Source organism: Phycodurus eques, chromosome 6, assembly GCF_024500275.1.
Source record: "Phycodurus eques isolate BA_2022a chromosome 6, UOR_Pequ_1.1, whole genome shotgun sequence".
Taxonomy (NCBI): Eukaryota; Metazoa; Chordata; class Actinopteri; order Syngnathiformes; family Syngnathidae; genus Phycodurus; species Phycodurus eques.
In genome coordinates this window covers 7,346,193-7,367,529 of record NC_084530.1, presented here as the reverse complement: position 1 = coordinate 7,367,529, position 21,337 = coordinate 7,346,193, and the positions used below count along the sequence as shown (strand labels likewise).

The window sequence follows — 21,337 nt, the reverse complement described above, 5'->3', positions numbered from 1 at the left end:
TCACGTGTTTCGCTGTCAGCCAATCGTATGTGTTCTTCAACGCCCCCATGGCATCGTCGTATTTTTGTTTTTTTCTAACGTCACGTGGTTTCAAAACATGCCGGATGTTGATTAATTCTATGGTAAATGTTCATCCGTGTATAAATAAAAAGTACATTTGTTTCGTCTGTTGTAACTTGTAAGGACTTGAAGATGTTAGTCGCCACTTTAAAAGACATCAAAGCCGTAGAAAAGAAAGTCTGGACAGTAACAGGAGAGGGCGCCATATTGTTAACAAGCTTGACATAACGTCCCTGTGCAATACAATGGAACTGAATGGACTATTTCCAAAATTAGCCATATGTAAGGGATATTTTCCACAGAAACCTCACTATATATATATATATATATATATATATATATATATATATACATAATATTTTTTGGTACAAAATAAATTCATTATTCATCATTAATAATATATTAATATAGGGTTTACCACTCACAAGCTTCGTCTTTTGGGAGTTTTGGGGAATTGATTAATCCGCACGACTTGTCCGGGATGACTGGAACATCATACAGCCACACAAGCACTCCATCCACAGGATCCCCCGAGGAACACGGTCCAACACCTGCTCCAAGTCCACAAAGCACTTGTAGACTGGTTGGGTGAACTCCCATGCACCATCGAGGACCGTGCTTAGGGTGTAGTGCGGGTCCACTGTTCCACAGCTAGGATGAACACCAGACTGCTCCTCCTGAATCTGGGATTCACCAGACCGACCCACCTCCCCAGAACCCCTGAACAGGCCTTACCAGGGAGGCTGAGGAGTGTAATAGTGGGAAGGCATTCTCCAGTCCCCCTTCTTAAAAAAGGCAATCACCACCCCGGTCTGCCAATCCAGAGGCACTCTCCCCGATTTCCACACAATGTTGCAAAGGTGTGTCAATGAGGACAGACCTACAACATCCAGAGCCTTCAGAAACTCCAGGCAGATCTCATCCACCCCCAGGGCCCTGCCACCAAGAAGGTTTTTAATGACCTCAGTGACCTCAATCTCAGAGATACAATAGCCCGAGTCCCCAGACTCTGCTTCCTCATGGGAAGGTGTGTCAGTTGAATTGAGGAGATCTTCGAAGTATTCGGCCTACCGACTCACAACGTCCTGAATTGAGGTCAGCACCAGCCCATCTCCACCAGACACAGTGTTTGATGGTGCACTGCTTCCCCCTCCTGAGATGTTGGATGCTGGTCCAGAATTTCCTCCAAGCCGTCCGGGAGTCATTTTTCATGGCCTCACCAAACTCCTCCCACGTTCGTTTTGTTTTTGCCTTTTGGAATATTGATGAAGACGACGGACAAGAAAAACACAGCAAGATGAATTGTGGTTATATGTTCTTTAATACACGGCGAAAGGATTTGATTAATATTTTCAAGAAGTAAATGCATACCATTAACATTGTTAATACATTCAACAAATACATGTAATCGTTAAGGATACACACCTTTATTGGTCAAGTAAGATGAGGTTGTCTCAAATAAACCACATAACAGTACTGCAGGTCTGTAACTAAAGAAAAAAATACAAAAAAGGGACAACAAGAAGCATTTCAATACCAGCATAGACTTGTGTTTTGCATTTTGCATAGGTCAATATATGCTGTGCATTGAGATTTACATGGTTAATATTTAACTCATACATTCCGCTGCTCTGTGGGAGAGTAAGACAACATGGCCATCATGCACATCAAGTCACCAGTGTTACAAGACGAGTCCATACCAGCAAAGTATACAGATGCACTACAGTTTATGAATCTGTCAAAGTGCAAAAATGTATTTTCAGTGTCTTTTGTTCTTGGCTTAGCTTTGCATAATAGAGTTACAATAAAAGCTGACATCTATAGACATTACTGTACAATGGGCACAGTCATACAGTGCATAAATCCAGAGCAGCTTATTATATTGCATTGACAGTCGTACACTGATGCAAGGAGCCAACAAGCTCGTCAGAAGCAATTAGAAGTTCAGTTTCTGGTTGTGGAATTCTTGAGGACACTTGCCATAGTACAGAAATAATAAGTTTTATGTTTCTCAAAGAGTTTTCAAGTCTCACATTTACTATTGGCTTGAGACACAAAGTGGGTATGTTGCCTTATAAGCTTAAATCTACCACAATATGCTCAAAGACCATCGATTTGCCCTTAAAGCTGGAGGAGAAGATGAAATTCCTGCGGTCGGTGGTGACTGCAGTAAAGGACCGTGGAGATTGCACATAGAAGTCCTTGAACTTCTGGAAGGTTTTGCTCTCTGTGTCCCAGAGGTAAATTTGAGTAAAGGAGTAATCACTGCCTAGAGCGAGGTAGTGTCTGTCCATGAAGGAGAAAGGCTGGAGGACCATCGCCCCTCGAGAAGGAAGAGCCTGCATCTCTGTGAACTGCTTAGTGGTCCATTTGAGTATTTTTGAGTCACCGATGTAGCAGGTCATGGCCAGATATAATTCATTTTCAACTCGGAAAGCTTTGACCGTCACCACGTCCTCCGCATTCGGGAATTCACTGTGAACCGTGAACTTTAAGGTGCTTTTGTTCCACAAGTAGATGACGGGTGATTGAGAGCGGCTCGCTAAAATGAGGTAGAACTTCCCGTCTATTTCAACATACTCAGCATCTGTATCGCGGAACCATTCATGGAGGAACTGATAGGTATAGAACCCAGTTTGGTTCTGGTCTGGTTGGTCGGTCCACTTGTAAAGAGTAGACAAGCCCGCTTTGGAGCTATCTACTATCACAAAGTACCACTCGCCATCCATGCGGAAAACCTCAATGTCATTTGGTTTGGAGATGTTGAGGACCTCAATGGATTGAAACTTGGTGAACTTGTTGTGCTGATCATCAAACTTGTAAACATGTGAACCCCCGAAGAGCTGCGTGACGATGATCAAGACATGTTCGTCGAGCAGAACTGACGTGCACCCAACGACAGACTTCCCTGTGGAGCGAAATGGTCTGTTAGCAGCAGTACAGCACAGCATAGTGAGTCCCAACCACTGGTCAGTGGTTCATTAGTCTTCCTTTAGAGATAATCAGGTGCGCCACGAGAAATTATTAAATTTTACTTAATTGTTCTGAAAATGGGCGGCACGGTGACCGACTGGTTAGAGCGTCAGCCTCACAGTTCTGAGGACCCGGGTTCAATCCCCGGCCCCGACTGTGTGGAGTTTGCATGTTCTCCCCGTGCCTGCGTGGGTTTTCTCCGGGCACTCCGGTTTCCTCCCACATCCCAAAAAACATGCATTCATTGGAGACTCTAAATTGCCCGTAGGCATGACTGTGAGTGCAAATGGTTGTCTGTTTGTATGTGCCCTGCGATTGGCTGGCAACCAGTTCAGGGTGTACCCCGCCTCCTGCCCGATGACAGCTGGGATAGGCTCCAGCACGCCCGCGACCCTAGTGAGGATAAGCGGATCATAAAATGGATGGATGTTCTGAAAATGTATTTACAGTATGTACTACAAATAATGCATCTTTGTTCATCTGTCTCTGCCAGAGACGTATAGTGACAGGCAGAACAATTGACTGCTCTTCCACTACATGGATGAAGGTCCAATTAACCCACATACAGAATTCACCGTTGCCATTGATGTGTAATGTGTGAATATAAATGTGTGATTAAACTGAAACACGATATTTATTTTCAGTATATGTCCATATCTTTTGTGACATTTTTGTTTGGTGTTGTGACATGATATGTTTCCAATGTAAAATACAGTACTGTATGCACCTAAGCTCAATAAAGATTGGGAAACACTGACATAGCATATTCAGGAGTCTGTGCTTTCAAAAACATGGAAAGAAGTGTGTTACATCACATACGTTTTCTTTTTAATAATTGCTTAAAATGGATGCGGTCCAACCTGTTATGTTGTCAAATTTTCTGAAATTCATTTCAATGTGATCCCACTCCATGACCACACAGCTGTTAGAGTTGGGTACAGCCAAGGCCAGATAGATGTCTTCCTTAAAGGAGAAGATGTTTGCCGAGATTGACTGAATGGGAATGGACTGGTGACGCACAAAGTCTGTGGACGGACATAAACACAAAAAGACAGAAAAGTGCAGATTCGCTAATGATGTGAAAGAGTTTAAATTCTTCAAACCATCAATCGCGCAATCTTTTCTTTGTCAGTATAGTAACTTTTTTAAAACTGAAAATAGCTACACAAAATGTTTCACATAACAGGTAGTAAAAGAAAAAAAAAATCAAAGCAAAGTAAGACTAATGTATAAAAAGATATATGAGAAGGACTAAATAAATCAATAATAATAAAAATACTATAATGAATAGTGCGATTTTTCAATAAAAGACAAAGCCCTGCGATTGGCTGGCAGCCAGTCCATGGTTTATCCCGGCTTTCGCCCATTTTGTTGGGACTGGCTCCTGCTCACCAGTAAACCCAAGTGAGGATAAGCGATATAGCAAATTGATAGATGGATGGACACTAAAAGATAAATTATATAAATAAGATCATAACACCATCACCAATAAAATGTACACAATAAATAAAAAATACCAACGTATAAAATATGATGTAAAAATGTAGTGTAATGAATATCCTTATTATGTTCTGAATACTGTGGGTACTGATACTCCGTAAAGAGTGACAGAACATACGGTACAGCTAAGTAAGCGATATAAGAGAGCGCTAACCCATGTAACATTTTATGAGTAAGTAACAGGACTTAAAACTGCATGTCAAGTAGAACGGGAGCCAATGCAAGTTGGCCAGAATGGGGGTAATATGATCAAACTTTCTCATCCTCGTCAAAAGGCTTGCTGCAGCGTTTTGTACTAACTGCAGGCTTTTAATATTAGACATGAGAAGACCAAAAACCAGCACTTTACAATAGTCGAGGCGAGACATAACAAATGCGTGGACTATGATCTCTGCGTCACTGGCGGATAGGATGGGGCGTATTTTAGCAATGTTGCAAGCTGAAAAAAAATGCAGTTTTAGTAATATTCTTAATGTTCTTTTGAAAGGAGAGAGTTGAGTCAAATATAACTCCAAGATTTTTTTGCTCACTCACTTTGGGTCATGGTGCTTTTGTCCAATCTCAGAATGGTGTCCTTAAACAAGTGGCTATGTTTAGCAAGGCCAGTAATCAACACCTGAGTTTTCTCAGGGTTAAAGAGCAAAAAGTTACAGGACCTCCACTGTTTAATCTCAGCAAGACACACCTCCAGATTAATGCAATCACGTGGTTTTATTTGTTTTAAAGGCATGTATCGCTAAGTATCGTCATTATAACAGTGAAAGCTAATCTTAAATCTTCGAGATATCGCCAAGCGGCAGCGTATTTATTACTAAACAAAAGAAGGCTGAGTACCGATCTCTGCGGGACTCCACAAGTAACATCATAACACTCAGAGGTCACGTTACCATGAATTATATGCTGCGTCCTACCCGAGAGATAGGATCTAAACCAAAAAAGTGCTGGGCCTGTAATACCAATATGCCTTTTGACGCGATCGAGTAGTATATTGTGATCAACGGTATCAAAGGCAGCGCTGAGCTTGAGTAATAATAGTATTGATGAGGTGTTGCAATCCATAGCTAGTAGATCATTCGTCAATTTTGCAAGGGCCTTTACAGTAGAGTGGTCTGCCTTGTATCCAGACTGAAGAAGTTCAAATAGATTGCTAGAAGCCTTGTGATCATTAAGATATTGTACTACAGTTTTTTTCAAGATTTTTTAAAATAAATGGGAGATTTGACACTGGCCTATAATGGCAAAGACTCTCAAGTGGTAAGTTTGGGTCATTTGAGTAAGTGTCGTATAATGTCTTGAAACCTGCAGGGACAACGGCGGAGAAGATTGATGAATTTATAGTTAAGATTGAAGGTCATAAGATTAAAAACAGCTCTTTAACGAGTTTCCCTGGAAGAGGGTCAAGCAAGCATTTTGTCTGTTTTGCCGCACTAACGAGTTTTTTAAGTCTGTCAAGGAATACTTCCTCAAAATTAGAGGAAACCCAGACGGGTATGCGCAATGGTGCCCATATTAGTCTCAGTGATGGAAGAATTCAGCTGGGTTGGAGGCACAGTGTCCTTAATGTCATTCCTAATGAGCTAAATTTTGGGAGGAGGGTGTGGGTGTAATGATTAGCAAATCATGTTTCATAATTAATTAATTAATTGAATACACTACAAAGACAAGATAAAAAGATGTTGCTTGGATGGCAGCATATCAGAATCAGAATCATCTTTATTTGCCAAGTATGTCCAAAACACACAAGGAATTTGTCTCCGGTATTTGGAGCCGCTCTACTCAGCGAACCCGAATGTCAAGCTCCTGAAGTTTGCAGATGACACCACTGTCATCGGCCTCATCAAGGACGGTGACGAGTCTGCATATCGACAGGAAGCGGAGCGGCTGGAGCTGTGGTGCGGCCGACACAACCTGGAGCTGAACACGCCCAAGACTGTAGAGATGATCATGGACTTCAGGAGGCATCCTTCGCCACAGCTGCCCCTCACGTTGTCTAGCTGCCTTGTGTCAACCGTCGAGACCTTCAAGTTCCTGGGAATTACAATCTCTCAGGACCTGAAGTGGGCGACCAACATCAACTCCGTCCTCAAAAAGGCCCAGCAGAGGATGTACTTCCTGCGGCTTCTGAGAAAGCACGGCCTGCCACCGGAGCTGCTGAGACAGTTCTACACAGCGGTCATCGAATCAGTCCTGTGTTCTTCCCTCACAGTCTGGTTTGGTGCTGCTACAAAAAAGGACAAACTCCGACTGCAACGGACAATCAAAACTGCTGAAAGGATTGTCGGTACCCCCCTACCCACCATTGAGGACTTGCACGCTGCCAGAACTAAGACAAGGGCGTGCAAACAAAACCTGTATATACCTTTCAGCATTAATAGCATAAGTTACCCACGCCATTGGCACTAACACAGCCCCAAACCATCACAGATCGTGAAGCTTTTGATGCATGCCGCCCGAGGGATCGAAGGTCACGGGCATTCAATGTTGGTGTTCGGCCTTGTCGCTTACATGCAGTGTTTTCTCCAGATTCTCTGAACTTTTTGATGATATCATGGACCATAGATGATGAAATCCTTAAATTCCTTGCAATTGTACGTTGAGGAACATTATCCTTAAACTGTGGGACTATTTTCTCACGCACTTGTTCACAAAGAGGTGGCCGCTGGCCCCACTCCAGGGGCCTCATCCTGGTCTCCGAGTTGGGAGCTGGGGGCTGTGCTGCTCCACCCCGGGCCTGTGTCCTCCTCCTCCCACTCCTCCTCTGGGTGGCTAGCTTTGGGGCACCTCGGTGGGGCCGGTGGACCACCCTGGGTCCCTCGCTGTGGGTGGTGGCCCGTCCACTGGGCCGCTTTAAGCTGGCCTCCTGGGCCTGACCCCGCCTTTTGGCTGGGTTGGATCCAGGTGAAGCAATTATAGGTCACTTCTGAAGGTTATTGTGCATGCGAGACAGGACAACTGGTTGCAATCAAACGAAAGATGAATGCGGCCAAGTACAGAGATATCCTGGACGAAAACCTTCTCCAAAGCGCTCAGGACCTCAGACTGGGCCGAAGATTAACCTTCCAACAAAACAATGAGCCCAAGCACACAGCTAAAACAACGAAGGAGTGGCTTCAGAACAACTCTGTGGCTGTACTTGAATGGCTCAGTCAGTGGCCTGACTTAAACCCCATTAAGCATCTCTGGAGAGACCTGAAAATGGCTGTTCACCATCCAACCTCACAGAACTGGAGATCTGCAAGGAGGAATGGCAGAGGATCCCCAAATCCAGGTGTGAAAAACTTGTTGCATCATTCCCAAAAAGACTCATGGCTGTATTAGCTCAAAAGGGTGCTTCTACTAAATACTGAGCAAAGGGTCTGAATACTTATGGCTGTGTGATATTTCAGTTTGTCTTTTTTTTAATAAATCTACAAACAATTATTATTTTTTTGGTCAATATGGGGTGCTGTGTGTACATTAATGAGGGAAAAATGAACTTAAATGATTCTAGCAAATGTCTGCAATATAACAAAGACTGAAAATTTTAAGGGGGTCTGAATACTTTCCGTATCCACTTTATGTACCCTGCGATTGACTGGCGACCAGTTCAGAGTGGGTCCCGCCTCTTGCCCGAAGATACTTCGAATAAACTCCAGCACGCCCACAATCCTACTGAGGAGAAATTGGATGGATGGCTGGGCATTGCCCAGTGACCATCTCGCCTCACCCCCACCAGTCTCCCCAATTTTAGTGCATGACACCCCACCACACACGATCACGGTCGGTACAGTCGGGGACCTGGTAACCATAGTAATATTGTGGGTGGTGGGTATTCTCGTCTCTTGGCTGGACTCCTGTGGCCCAACCCCAACCCCCCACCACCTTTGGGTCTGTGCCTTCCTCTCCCCTCTCGCCATCGCCTATCACTGTGACCTTTGGGGGCTGTGATCTTTTCAGGTTGTAGCTGGTTCCTGCGTTGGGCCCTCTTGGTGGTTGAGGCCCCCGTCCTCTCCGGGGGTGGCGAGTTGGTGGCAGCGGTGGGCCATGCTGGCTGGGGGGAGGGAGGGGATTGGGCGTGGGATGTGGCGGTCCGGTCTGTGGAGATTTGGTTGGGCTGGGGGACCCCCATGGGTCCTGGGGAGTGGTTGGCCTCCCACTGGCTGGGTCCTCCACGTGATGGACTCTCTGTCTTGGCCCCTCACTTGCGGGTGAGTGCCGGCTTAGCAACTCCGTCCACCAGTTGACTGACATGCATTGTGATATGGTGTTCACTCACTAATAAGTTCCACAGACACACTACAGCCTTGAATCGCTTGTGCTGGGACAACTAACAATAACACAAGTTACATTACGGTATGAACTCAGGTTCTTACAGGTGTTTCGACACTATAAAAGCATCCCACCGCACCACTCATCAGTTGCACTGCCTTGCTCATTTCCTACATCCTGTCCTCCTCTGCTCTTTTCTGTCCTCTATCATCTTGCCCTATTGGTTAGTTGTTGCATGTCCTCACCGGGTGTGTGTGTCCCCCCCGTCCACAAATAAGAACATGTTTTAACTTTGTAAAATTACTTGAACTATTGTTCTGCTGCACAGTGGGTGACTGGTTAGAGCGTCAGCCTCACAGTTCTGAGGACTGGGGTTCAATCCCCGGGCCTGCCTGTGTGGAATTTGCATGTTCTCCCCGTGCCTGCGTGGGTTTTCTCCGGGCACTCCGGTTTCCTCCCACATCCCAAAAACATGCATTAATTGGAGACTCTAAATTGCCCATAGGTGTGACTGTGAGTGCGAATGGTTGTTTGTTTGGATCTGCCCTGCGATTGGCTGGCAACCAGTTCAGGGTGTACCCCGCCGCCTACCCGATGATAGCTGGGATTGGCTCCAGCACACCCGTGACCCTAGTGAGGAGAAGCGGCTCAGAAAATGAATGGATGGATGGATATTGTTCTGCTGTGGTTCGCACCCCTATTCCCCCATGTGCATTCTGTCCTTCGGTTTATCCCCTAAAACCCTTTTCTGTCCGGCAGCATTTTCAATAAACATCAGAATAATTAAATAATAAATAAATAAACAGAGGAAGTATTTCAAACTCTCCTGTCGCACAGCAAAACTGCTCCAGCACAAAGAAGACCAAATATATTGTAATACAGCAAGCATAGACTCTTTGAGGTAGCGACCTGTGCAGGGTAAGGTCATGGTGAATTATTAAATAGTTTCATTGATTATTTGCACGCTTTCTCTCCACACAAGGCATCTTTAGCTCAGTTGGCAAAATTGCAATGACTGCTTTGGCTTCATTTCTGTTTACCTGTAGACATGCACTGGCCTGGTGTGATGGGAAGGTCATTGAGACACTTGCCCTTCATGTCACTGGGGCCTGCACAGAAGACATCTGACACTGTGGTGTTTGTATTTTTCAGCCACGTCATCAGCCACTTGTTCTCACAGCTGCACTGGAAAGCGTTACCTCGCAGATCTCTATCATCGGACAAGGAGAACAAAAAAAAAAATGATGTGTTATAACTGCAGAAAAAAACAGGAATTAAGATTTGCGTTTAACATTTGTTTGGGATACTGTAATGCTGTCGAACACAAAACGTAGCCTGACTCAGCTGAAGTAGAAGTGCAGTAAGGGAACGCAAAGACACACACACACTGCATACGCACACACTGCATACACAAAGTGCTAACTCACAGTTCCAGCAATGAATCCATGTCAAAAAACAAGTCTCTTGGCAGGAACCTCATCTTGTTATTGGCAAGGGATCTAAACATGAGCCACAACGAGAGAAAAGCTAAATCAGTACACATTGTTGTATAACTCATAAGTTCTAGTTTGTGATTTATAATTGGTTGCATACAAATGTGGAGCTACTTGTCTTACAAGTGAGTTAGATCTCGTAGCCCACGGAAGGCCTTTTTGGCAATGGTTTCAATCTTATTCCCTTCAATGAACCTGTTAAACAAACCGCACAATGGATTAAGAGGTGGACTATATATATCTATATACACACAGCGGCACGGTGGCCGACTGGTTAGCACATCCGCCTCACAGTTCTGAGGACCGGGGTTCAAATCCCGACCCTGCCTGTTTGCATGCTCTCCCCGTGCATGGGTTTTCTCCGGGTACTCCGGTTTCCTCCCACACCCCAAAAACATGCGTAGTAGGTTGATTGATGACTCTAAATGGCCCGTAGGTGTGAATATGAGTGCAAATGGTTGTTTGTTTATATGTGCCCTGCAATTGGCTGGCGACCAGTTCAGGGTGTACCCCGCCTCTCGCCCGACAATAGCTGGGATAAACTCCAGCACGCCCGCGATCCTTGTGAGGACAATTGGTATGGAAAATGGATGGATGGACATATACACACACACACACAAACACAGAGGCTGAAACAAGTATTTAACACGTCACCCTTTTTCTCACTAAATATATTTCCAAAGGTGAAATTACATGAAAATTTCACCAGATGTTTGGATCAACCCAAGTAATCCATACATACAAAGAAAGGAGAACAAATGAGCTCAGAAATTAAGTTGTGTGTAATAATGTGAAATTACATAGGGGAAAAGTATTAAAGACGCCAACTGTGCAGAGATTTCTTCCGGCCACTCGGGGTCACGAGGGGGTTAGGACCGTGTCAGAGAGTAGTCAGCCAGTTTGATTGTTGTCTCCCTTATGTGTTCACGTCACAGCGGTTTCATTAGTCTGCTGACTCTATTCCTGTAAATATGCACAGTTAATTAATATATTATCATGTTGATATAGTTTTCCCTGGACACGGGTCACTGGGGCCCCTCTTCCCATGGGCTCACCACCTGTGGGAGGGGCCATAGGGGTCTGGTGCAATGTGAGCTTGGTGGTGGCCAAAGGGAGGAACCTTGGCGTTCCGATCCCCGGCTACAGAAGCTGGCTCTAGGGACGTGGAAGGTCACCTCCTGGCGGGGAAGGAGCTGGTGTGCGAGGTCGAGAAGTTCCGACTAGATATAGTCGGGCTCGCCTCAACACACAGCTTGGGCTCTGGTACCAGTCCTCCTGAGAGGGGTTGGACTATCTTCCACTCTGGAGTTGCCCACGGTTGAAGTGGCTGGGGAGAGGGAAGTCTGGGCTTCCCTATTCAAGCTACTGCCCCCGTGACCTGACCACAGATAAGCGGAAGAAAATGGATGGATGAATATCACAGTTAGCTTTCTAATTGGTGTTAGAACCCTTAGCATCTATTTATGTAAAAGTTGTTAGCCTTAATTCACATATGTTGTTGTATCTCTACAGGGCTCCTTCATCGTTGTCATTAAAAGAATGGAACTTGACATTGAGGAGTGCATTTCTTCATGACAGAGCCATGGTTGACGTCAAATGCTGTGTTCTTGGCTGCGCCTTCCAAAATGAAGATGTGTCTGAGGCCCTTGCCATCGGTCTGTTGACAAATCATGGATTTATTCATCAGACCCCATCTGCCCAGGCACTGGCCCAAGCCCAGACTTTTCAAGGCCTGAAGCTCGATCTACCCAGGGTGGACATTGGCATATCAATAGAGGAATGGAATGTGTTTACCTGTCACTTGGATGTCTTCCACACTGGCTCTGGCATAGGAGATGCCCAGGCCCCCTTCCAGCTATTTCAGTGCGACAGAAGCGACAGCAGACATCTACGGACAGTCAACAGGCCACCATAGAGACCCTATTTCCCAGATTTCATCAATCCAATCTGGGGCCCACCCGGGCACATGTCATAGGGACCAGCGCCATCCCCCTACGAAACAGAATGGGGTCCACGGACACTCGCCCATCTCTGGAGGAGTTCCTTGCCTGTGAGTACCGACACCCTGTCATCCTCAACCTCTCTGCTACCAATCGCTCCCCCATAGCCATTGAAGGGGCTTTCTTCGATAGGCTCTCGACAGACCCCAGCTGCGGTGTGGTGACATCCTGCTGCTCCATGATATATGTGAACCACCTCAGTTCGAGCAATGTACCTATCCTACGAGTCATTGGTCGACCTTGGCCTCTTGACTAGGGACTTTCCGTCTGGTGTCAGCAGGGCGGGACTCTGCGATGGGCAGGGTCCCGGCACCCTGGACACACAGAACATGGCCTCAACCTTCAATGCTACGTGGTTCACCGACAGCAGCTGTGAGGGTCCATATAGTCCCCATGACGCACAGTGCTCATGTCCCCGGCAAATGGCCCCTCCACCATACCCTGCGGAGTTGCCATTCCCTTGAACACCGGATAATAACAGTCAGATGAACCGGTGACTTGGTGCCATCGTATGGTAGTCACTTGTAAACATGACAGCTCCCCCCGCAGGACAGTGGACCTCTCACCTCTCAACAAGTTCTGCAAACGTGAGACTTGCGCTACTGAATCCCCGTTCCACCTTGCACGTCGTATCCCGAAGAACACCACGAAGACCGTCACAGATGCCTGGAATGGCTACCATAGTGTACCCCTTCGCGAATCAGATCGTCATCTGACTACCTTTATCACGCCATTCGGCCGCTGGCGTTACACCAGGGCACCAGAAGGTTTCCTGTCATCTGGGGATGGCTACAACTGCCGTTTTGATGCTGTCTTCTCTGACTTTGAGTGCAACGAATGTTGTGTAGACGTCCCTGTACACTATGACACTGACCTATAGCAGCACTGATGGAGGACCATCGATTTCCTTACCTGTGTTGTCCGGTCAGGCATTGTCTTGAATGCAGACAGGTGTGTCGACTTTGCTGGATTCAGGGTTTTGGACAATGCCATAGAACTACACCCGAAGTACTTGGAAGCCATAAGAGACTTTCCCACCCCGAAGTCCACGATGGACATTAGAAGCTGGTTCGGCTTCGTCAACCAGGTGGCCAACTACGCCCAGTTGCGCAACACGATGGTGCCATTCATACCGTTCCTCAGCCCACGCTGCAAGTTTTCATGGTCTTCCGAATTTGAGGTGGCCCTCCAGGAATCCAAACAGGCCATTGTTGGGGCCAGCCGTGAGGGCGTAGAGATTTATGATATGCAGAAACTTAGCTGCCTCCACCCGGGCTGGTCCAGGCGTAGTATTGGTTACTTCCTTCTCCAACAACTTTGTGACTGCATCTCTGGCTTGCAAGATTGTTTGTTGCCTGAGAGGTTGGAGAATCACCTTCACTGGTTCTCGTTTCCTGTCTTCGGCGGAACAACGCTATGCTGCCATCAATTGTGAGGCCCTGGGTGCGGCTTGGGGCCTTGAGCAGACACGATATTTCACGCAAGGATGTGACACCCTCGTTGTGGTTACAGACAATAAGCCTCTGGCAAATATCTTTGGTGACTGTACGCTGGATGAGATTATGAACTCTCACCTGATCAGACTCAAACAACGTACCCTTCTGTGGCGCTTGGACATTGTGCACCTGCCTGGCAAGAGCAGCCTCGCCACTGATGCCACCTCGAGGCATCCTTCTCCCTCGGGCACAGCGAATGGGCTCTCGTTGGGGTCACGTAGTGTGCCTGATGCCGTGGAGTCGGCTCTTATGGCTTCCATCCGTGATGATGCACAGGAACTCGGAGCGGTCTCATGGTCCCTTCTCGCACAGGAGATGGCAGAAGATCCATGCCTCGTCCACATCCTGTACCTCATTGAGCACGGGTGGAGGATTGACGCTAATAACCCTGCCTTGGCGGGGCTGTCGCCGGACTGTGAGTCCATCTACGCGCAGGATGACGTCCTGCTATACCACGACCGTGGTCCCTCCATCCCTCCGAGGACGAGTCCTTCAGCACCTACATGCTGCCCACAAGGGTATTTTTGGCAATGGAGCAGCGCACCCGTGCCATAGTCTACTGGCCTGGTATGTCGAAGGACATACATGCCACCAAGTATGGATGTGCTCACTGTGACTGTAATGATCCGTCACAGGCACCTCCCTTTCTTCAATACCTTTTCCCTGTGTCATTTCACATTATTCCATCCATCCATTTTCTGTACCGCTGATCCTCACTAGGGTCACAGGCGTACTGGAGGCTATCCCAGCTACCTTCGGCGAGAGGCGGGGTACACCCTGAAGTGGTCGTCAGCGAATCGCAAACAAACAACCATTCGTACTCCCATTCACACCTACGGGCAATTTTCAGTCTTCAATCAACCGACCAAGCATGTTCTTGGGATGTGGGAGGAAACCGAAGCACCCAGAGAAAACCCACGCAGGCACGGGGAGAGCATGCAAACTCCACATAAGTAAGGCCGGGATTTGAACCCTGGTCCTCAGAACTGTGAGGCAGGTGTGCTAACCAGTCTTTCACCGTGCCGCCACATTATTACATACAACTTAATTTATAATCTTATTTGTTCTATCTATATATATATATATATATATATATATATATATATATATATATACAGTATGTTCATGTGCTAGTTTAAATAACTTACAAATATTCCAAATGTGGAAGACCGTAGAAAGCATCATCTTTAATTGTAGTCAAAGAGTTTGCATTTAAAAGCCTGGAAAAAAAAAGGGGAGTGAGTGTGTTACATTGTATACCCACTATAGATATAAAATTAGGTACACTTCCATAATTTACTAAAATCCAATCCTCATAATTTGGCTCTTAAAAAAACATAATAATGCTAATGCTTGGTTGGAGAGGTTGATAACAAGCTGGTTATTGTGGTACTAGTTTTCAGTATTGTAGAACTACACTTACTACACTTCATTATACGTTGAGCTCCGTCTAATATTTTGGTTACATTTAAGCTCAGTGTGATGACTACAATGGAAATCTCATAACAGAGCATTTAGTACCTTAAAAAAAAGAAGTCGTTTTTATACAGCTGGTGTATGGGCTCAAAATTGTGCAAGTTTATTCAGAAAATTGTAGGTCAACAATAATCGGTGAACAGTGTCAGCTCACAAATGCACTTACAGGAGGTGCAGAGAAGGCATGAGTGAAAACATTCCCTCTGGGATTTCTGCAATGGAGCCGTTTACGATGCTCCTGGTGGGGAAACAAAACTCACATTGGGACACTAGAACCCCCAAAGGGAACCAGTAACACTGAAGATATGGAGGATATATGTTTTTTATTTATTATTATTTTTATGTGATGCAAGGAAACATGCAAGTAAGAATTTGATTGCATGTTTGACCTTTATATATATTTTTTATATATATATATATATCAACTATACGCATGACATTAAGTCCTGAATCTGGATCTAGTACTGTAGACATGTTACTTACAGCGAGTTGATGTCACTCGGCACGGTGCGCGGGACGTGCGTGGTGCCAACACACATGATGGTCTCCTTCGTGCACGAACATCCTGAAGGACATTTAAAATTCTTTTTCCATTTGTTGGCGCTGCAAATACACAGCATCGCAAAGAAGAAGACGAGAAGTCGATGCATGATGGACGCCCCTACTGTCGTTGTTGTCGGGAGGAAAAATATGCGCGAGGTTTGCGACATCCAGAATGCAGCAGTAGAGGACACTCCTGTCCTGACACCGACTGACACGCGGCTGCGCCCGGCTCACAAGAACAACGTTGATCATGCTGCCGGCTCTAGTATGGGCTTTTTAAAAATGGATATTGGCTTAAACTACAGCACATATTAACTGGAGTTCTACTACTTCTTCTTTCTCTCTCTCTCTCTCTCGCTCTCTCTCTCTCTTTTAAATCTAATTCATTGTACAACAGCTATACATACCACAGACAAAAACATGTAGGAGTGGGCAAATGTTTGTACTCAAGGGCCACATTTGATTTAAAAAAAATAAAAATAAAATACATTTAAAAAAATATATATATAAATGTAAGATAGGTCATTTTAACAATAAAAATAATAATTTGCGCTCATCAATTAACTGCCAATTATTTAATTATCAACCGAAAATGTTAATATTTATTTTACTATATTTGTAGTTTATGTAAAATTGATTTTTTAAAATAAAATCATTTTAATGATTTTATTTTTAATTAAACAGAATTTATTAAATCTTTAAAGATTTAGAAACTAAGCAAAACTGAATAACTATTTTAATATTTTTTATTTATTCATAAATGCTTGATTAAAATTGTCAAATAATTTTCTTCATTCTATAAATTCTACAAAAGTCAATCCAAATTGATACATCACGTATTAAAATAAATGCAATTACGAAATATTTTTAAGCCATTCTTATTTATTTTGGAGCCGTTTATATATTTGAGTTGTAATACAATTATGAAAATAACATTAGGCTTTTACCTTCAATGTATGTGTAAAATTGTTCATATATATATATATATATATATATATATATATATATATATATATATATATATATATATATATATAAATATATTTATATATATAGTAATCTTTTAATGAGAAAAGTATTTTTCTGGAAAAAAAACAGTTAAATTAAAGGGGAGTTTGAAGTTTAAAAATTATTCTTTTTTTTTTTTTCTGTTAAAGCTCTATGATATAACAGCAAAATATTGTTAAAATGATCTTTTGAAAAATCATCCCTCTCTGGCCCCATCTAATGCCTCTAATTTAATTTTAATTATTATTTTGAAACTGTTCACGGCGGGACAAGAATATCCAACCAGAGACTATAGAGACAGGAGGCATGACCAAATAGTGTATTCACAGTTTTTAAATGTTTATTTTATTTATTAAAGGAAAAAAAACAAAAAACGAAGGTACTCGGTCTTGTGTGGAAAAGTAAGTGTTTGGCCAGTTCAGTACCTGCACGATATGCTGTGATTGATGGAACCATAAATGCTGCTCTTTAACAGAAACTCCTGAAGGAGGATGTTCGGCCATCAGTTTGTGACCTCAAGCTGAAGCGCACTTGGGTTCTGCAGCACGATAACGATCCAAAACTTTGAATTCCTTCTCGATGATATTTTGGGGATTCAGGAATGTGTGCCCACCCATCAAGTGTGACATTACACAATTAAGTAACTGACTGAAAGTATTATTTTGAAGGCGATGATAAATCCCGGCAGGTCCTAACAGGGTGCCAAATGTGCTGAAGGACAAGAAGTTGATGAGGATGATGAAACTGAATTTTCATCGGCAAGCGGGAGCAACCGTACTTGTCGGCCGTGGCTGGCATAATTCACGACAGCCCTGCATCAATCATTGCTGTTTTTAGCCTCTGCGTGCTAGGCTCAATACAATGTGGGCACGTGCAAGCCAAAACGAAATCTCTTGCTATATTGCTATTTCGTTGTGGAATATCTTTCAGCGAGACGTGGAAACTGACAGACGTGTTCGGCATCAGAGGCAAACGGCACCTGCTTCGTCGTATTATTTGTCTTTCACACTCACGCGGGGTTGACTGTCGCTTGTGACCCCTGACACCGCAGATGTTACATTTTGCTCATGTCTCGAATGCCAGCGCACTTTATGAAAGTGACCCTTTTACCCCGCAGCCGTGAAGAGGCAACATCGGATACATTTACATGGACGGCGGTGACTGAGCTTATTCTAAATGAGATTCTATTTTGATTACAGTGTCTAAATCACTTGTTTTTCAGAGCACTCTGTTCATAATCCCGGAGGAGGAGGATGCAACCTAGAGAAGTTTGCTGTCAATGAATGCTTCACAGCAAGTGTTCACGCTACCAAACGTCTTGTGTAAGAGCAGCAGAAAGAATCAAGTTGGGTCCAGAAACTAAAGAGTCTGTTAGAGGAGAAGACATGCATATCATAGCAGTTATGGTATGCATGTATTGAACTATATGGATAAATGACTCTCACGGTACTCACGGTTTTGAGTTCACATCTTTTTCTTCTCAGGCTTTATTATGCTCCTGTAATATTTGACCACTGAGTGCAAAGTAGGAAGTATAAGTGACATATAATGATATAATGATGAATTATAGTAATTAACAATACAATACAAAACAATTACATTGGTGCGTCAAAAGAACACAATGGTTTGTCTAATTACAAGTCAAAGTGTCCTGGCATTTAGGATGACTCACCTCTGAGGTTTTGTCACTTTCTGCGAGCTCGTTGAGGGGACAGGCGGCTGTGTGACGAACCCTCGTCGGCTCTGCACATCTGCCGTGCTCGCTAACGTTAACGCCGGGAGATTTGCGGCTTTGCTTTTCAGCCCGCTATTTTTACCCCAGGCACGTGTTGCCAATCGATTCCGGGCCTCCACCTTGTTCCAAATCAACATCTAATATTGCCAAAACACATCTCCGACGATGATGGATGGCACTCGTGATTGAACACCTGCTGTTTTAATGTATCCTTTCGAAGAAACTGATCTGCACACGCGTCTTCATTTTAAATAGCTACCACTGTGGATGTTTCGCGGAGGTCACTTTAACCTGTACTTGCTCGCATATGGGCATGCATGGAGGAACCTTTAATAGCTCAGACTGCATGTGCTCTACTTCCACATCGTTTCCAGTTAGACTACTAGACAGTTACGACTGCATTTTCTTGTTTTGCATCAGGAAGAGGGTTTGGTGTAAAAACAGCGCCAAACAAACCATATCGTAATCCTATCCTCTCCTATTTCTCTCTCTCTGACAACATCAAGCTAATCAAACGAGGCAGACGGCCAGCCCACACAAGTCTTGGATCCGTTTGCGATTCCCCATAGATGAAGTTGTTCCTCGCCTCCATCACCTCAGGCTTGCTCGTGCAGGGTTCAGTTGGTCTCTTAATGTGTGAGGAGAGTGGTTCCTTACCTGTAAAGTGCCTTGAGATTTCTTCTGTTGTAAATTAGCACTGTATAAATAAAACTGAATGGAATTCAATTGAATTATAACATGCAGTTGACGTAAATTGTTCCTGCATATTTAGTGATTGATATGTATCGCGTTTATAAATTCAGATGTATTTACTGAATCCCTTAATGCACTCTAACAGCTTTTAGGTATTTTCATGCAATTCAGAAAGGCTTTTACACATGTACAGCACAATGAATGTTTTAAACATTAAGTTTAACTTATTTCAAATTACGGTTTTAAGAGTATTCATGCAATTTAAAAGTTCTTGATTATAGGTAACCTAAGCAACTGATTTGATGCCCTTTGAACCCATGTAAAAGCAAACAATTGCAGTTTGAAACACGTTTATGCACTGCTAGATATGTGCGTGTGGCTCCACCACATTAGTGACACACGATACGAGAAGAGGGATTTGCAGGTGACAAAGGCTTCATAATGGTGACCTCCGCCCTTGATAATGTGCCTGTGACACAGAGCAACTGGTGGCTCTGCCCTGGCCTGCTGCATACCCACCAGTTAGGCTCCTCCATGGCTCGTCTAACTAGAGAATAGTGGTGCAAATAAGTAAGTGCGAGCAGTGTTGATGAACACACGTCCCTGCATCTTGGTTCAGGCCGTGAGGTATACATTGCTCAGACAAGTCCATACAAATCTTGTAACCTTATAGTTCATACTCAGTTCCTTCAACTGACCCGCCACCACCTGCTGTCTGGGGGATTGTCTTCATATACAGCATGCCATGCAGCTGCTCCAATAAGAGGTCACGGAGGCATTTTCCGTTTTTCCCACGGATTAAATACACATTATAAATGATCTCAAATTATATATAATGACTAATTGCCCGTAGGTGTGAATGTGAGTGCGAATGGTTGTTTGTTTGTACGTGCCCTGCGATTGGCTGGCAACCAGTTCGGGGTGTACCCCGCCGCCTGCCCGATGATAGCTGGGATAGGCTCCAGCACCCCCGCGGCCCTAATGAGGAGAAACGGCTCAGAAAATGGATGGATGGATGGATGGATATATATAACGACTAATTGCCCGTAGGAACGAATGTGAGTGCAAATGGTTGTTTGTCTATGTGTGCCCTGCGATTGGCTGGCGATCAGTTCAAGGCGTACCCTGCCTCTCGCCCAAAGATAGCCGGGATAGGCTACAGCACGCCCGCGACCCCAGTGAGGATAAGCGGTACAGAAAATGGATGGATGTCTATTACCATTCTGCAGGACACCAAATTCAACAATGCCAACAATACTATGCAATACCATGCAACTATTCACAAGGTTATACAAATTACTGTAAGTCATTGCATTATTTATGAAAGTCATTGGTCAGGTAATCTTGTTTTGCCAAGTGAAGTCTATTTTTACCTCATGATTTTAGAACGACAACAACATTTAGTTTTACAAAAAAAAAAAAGGTAACAAAGCAAGTAGATGTATTTTCAATTCATTCACTTGAGATTCAAGTCAAAACGGTTAATGGGATGACATTGGTGCTACTGTAAATATTAGAGGTGAACAAAGTGGACTAAAATAAATAAAGTTGTGTTATCATAAAGGAACACGTGTGTACAGCTCACAGGCAGCGTTCTCTTTGCATTGCTATGAAAATGAGAAAGTTGAAGAATCTTGGACTACTACATTTCTTTCTGGTTGCTCAAATGCAGAGCGGGCTAATCTTAGACTGTTTCGTCATACAATAGCTCTCATTCCCACCACTCTTACATTGACGTTTTAAAAATAAATCATACGAAGGTTCAATTCATCTTGGAAATATGAGACATCGACTGAAAGCAATACGTATGTCGCACTGATGAAAAAATGAAATAATGAAAGCATAGGAGGTGGGCAGACTTTCATTTGTTCATTCATCTTCCTTCCAATTAACCTATCATACATGTTTGTGGGATGTGGGAGGAAACCGGAGTGCCCGGAGAAAACCCACGCAGGCACGGGGAGAACATGCAAACTCCACACAGGCGGGGACGGGGATTGAACCCGGGTCCTCAGAGCTGTGAGGCAGATGTGCTAACCAGTCATCTACCGTACCGCCTGTCAAGATACCGTTCAGAAAATTATATGAAAATCATGTAGTAATTTTTTTTTT

At 44.2% G+C, this 21,337-nt stretch overlaps 1 protein-coding gene across 1 annotated transcript; it reads right to left on the bottom strand.

Annotated features, from left to right (window-relative positions):
* Positions 1-2,132: 2,132 nt before the first annotated feature.
* On the bottom strand, positions 2,133-15,977 carry LOC133403512 (leucine-rich repeat LGI family member 2-like). Its single transcript, XM_061678389.1, has 8 exons — positions 15,730-15,977; positions 15,413-15,484; positions 14,919-14,990; positions 10,398-10,469; positions 10,209-10,280; positions 9,822-9,991; positions 3,894-4,058; positions 2,133-2,968 (listed from the first exon to the last, which is right to left on the bottom strand). Exons 1-8 carry the CDS (start codon positions 15,954-15,956, stop codon positions 2,133-2,135), a joined length of 1,686 nt encoding a protein of 561 aa, XP_061534373.1. The 5' UTR covers positions 15,957-15,977.
* Positions 15,978-21,337: the final 5,360 nt, after the last annotated feature.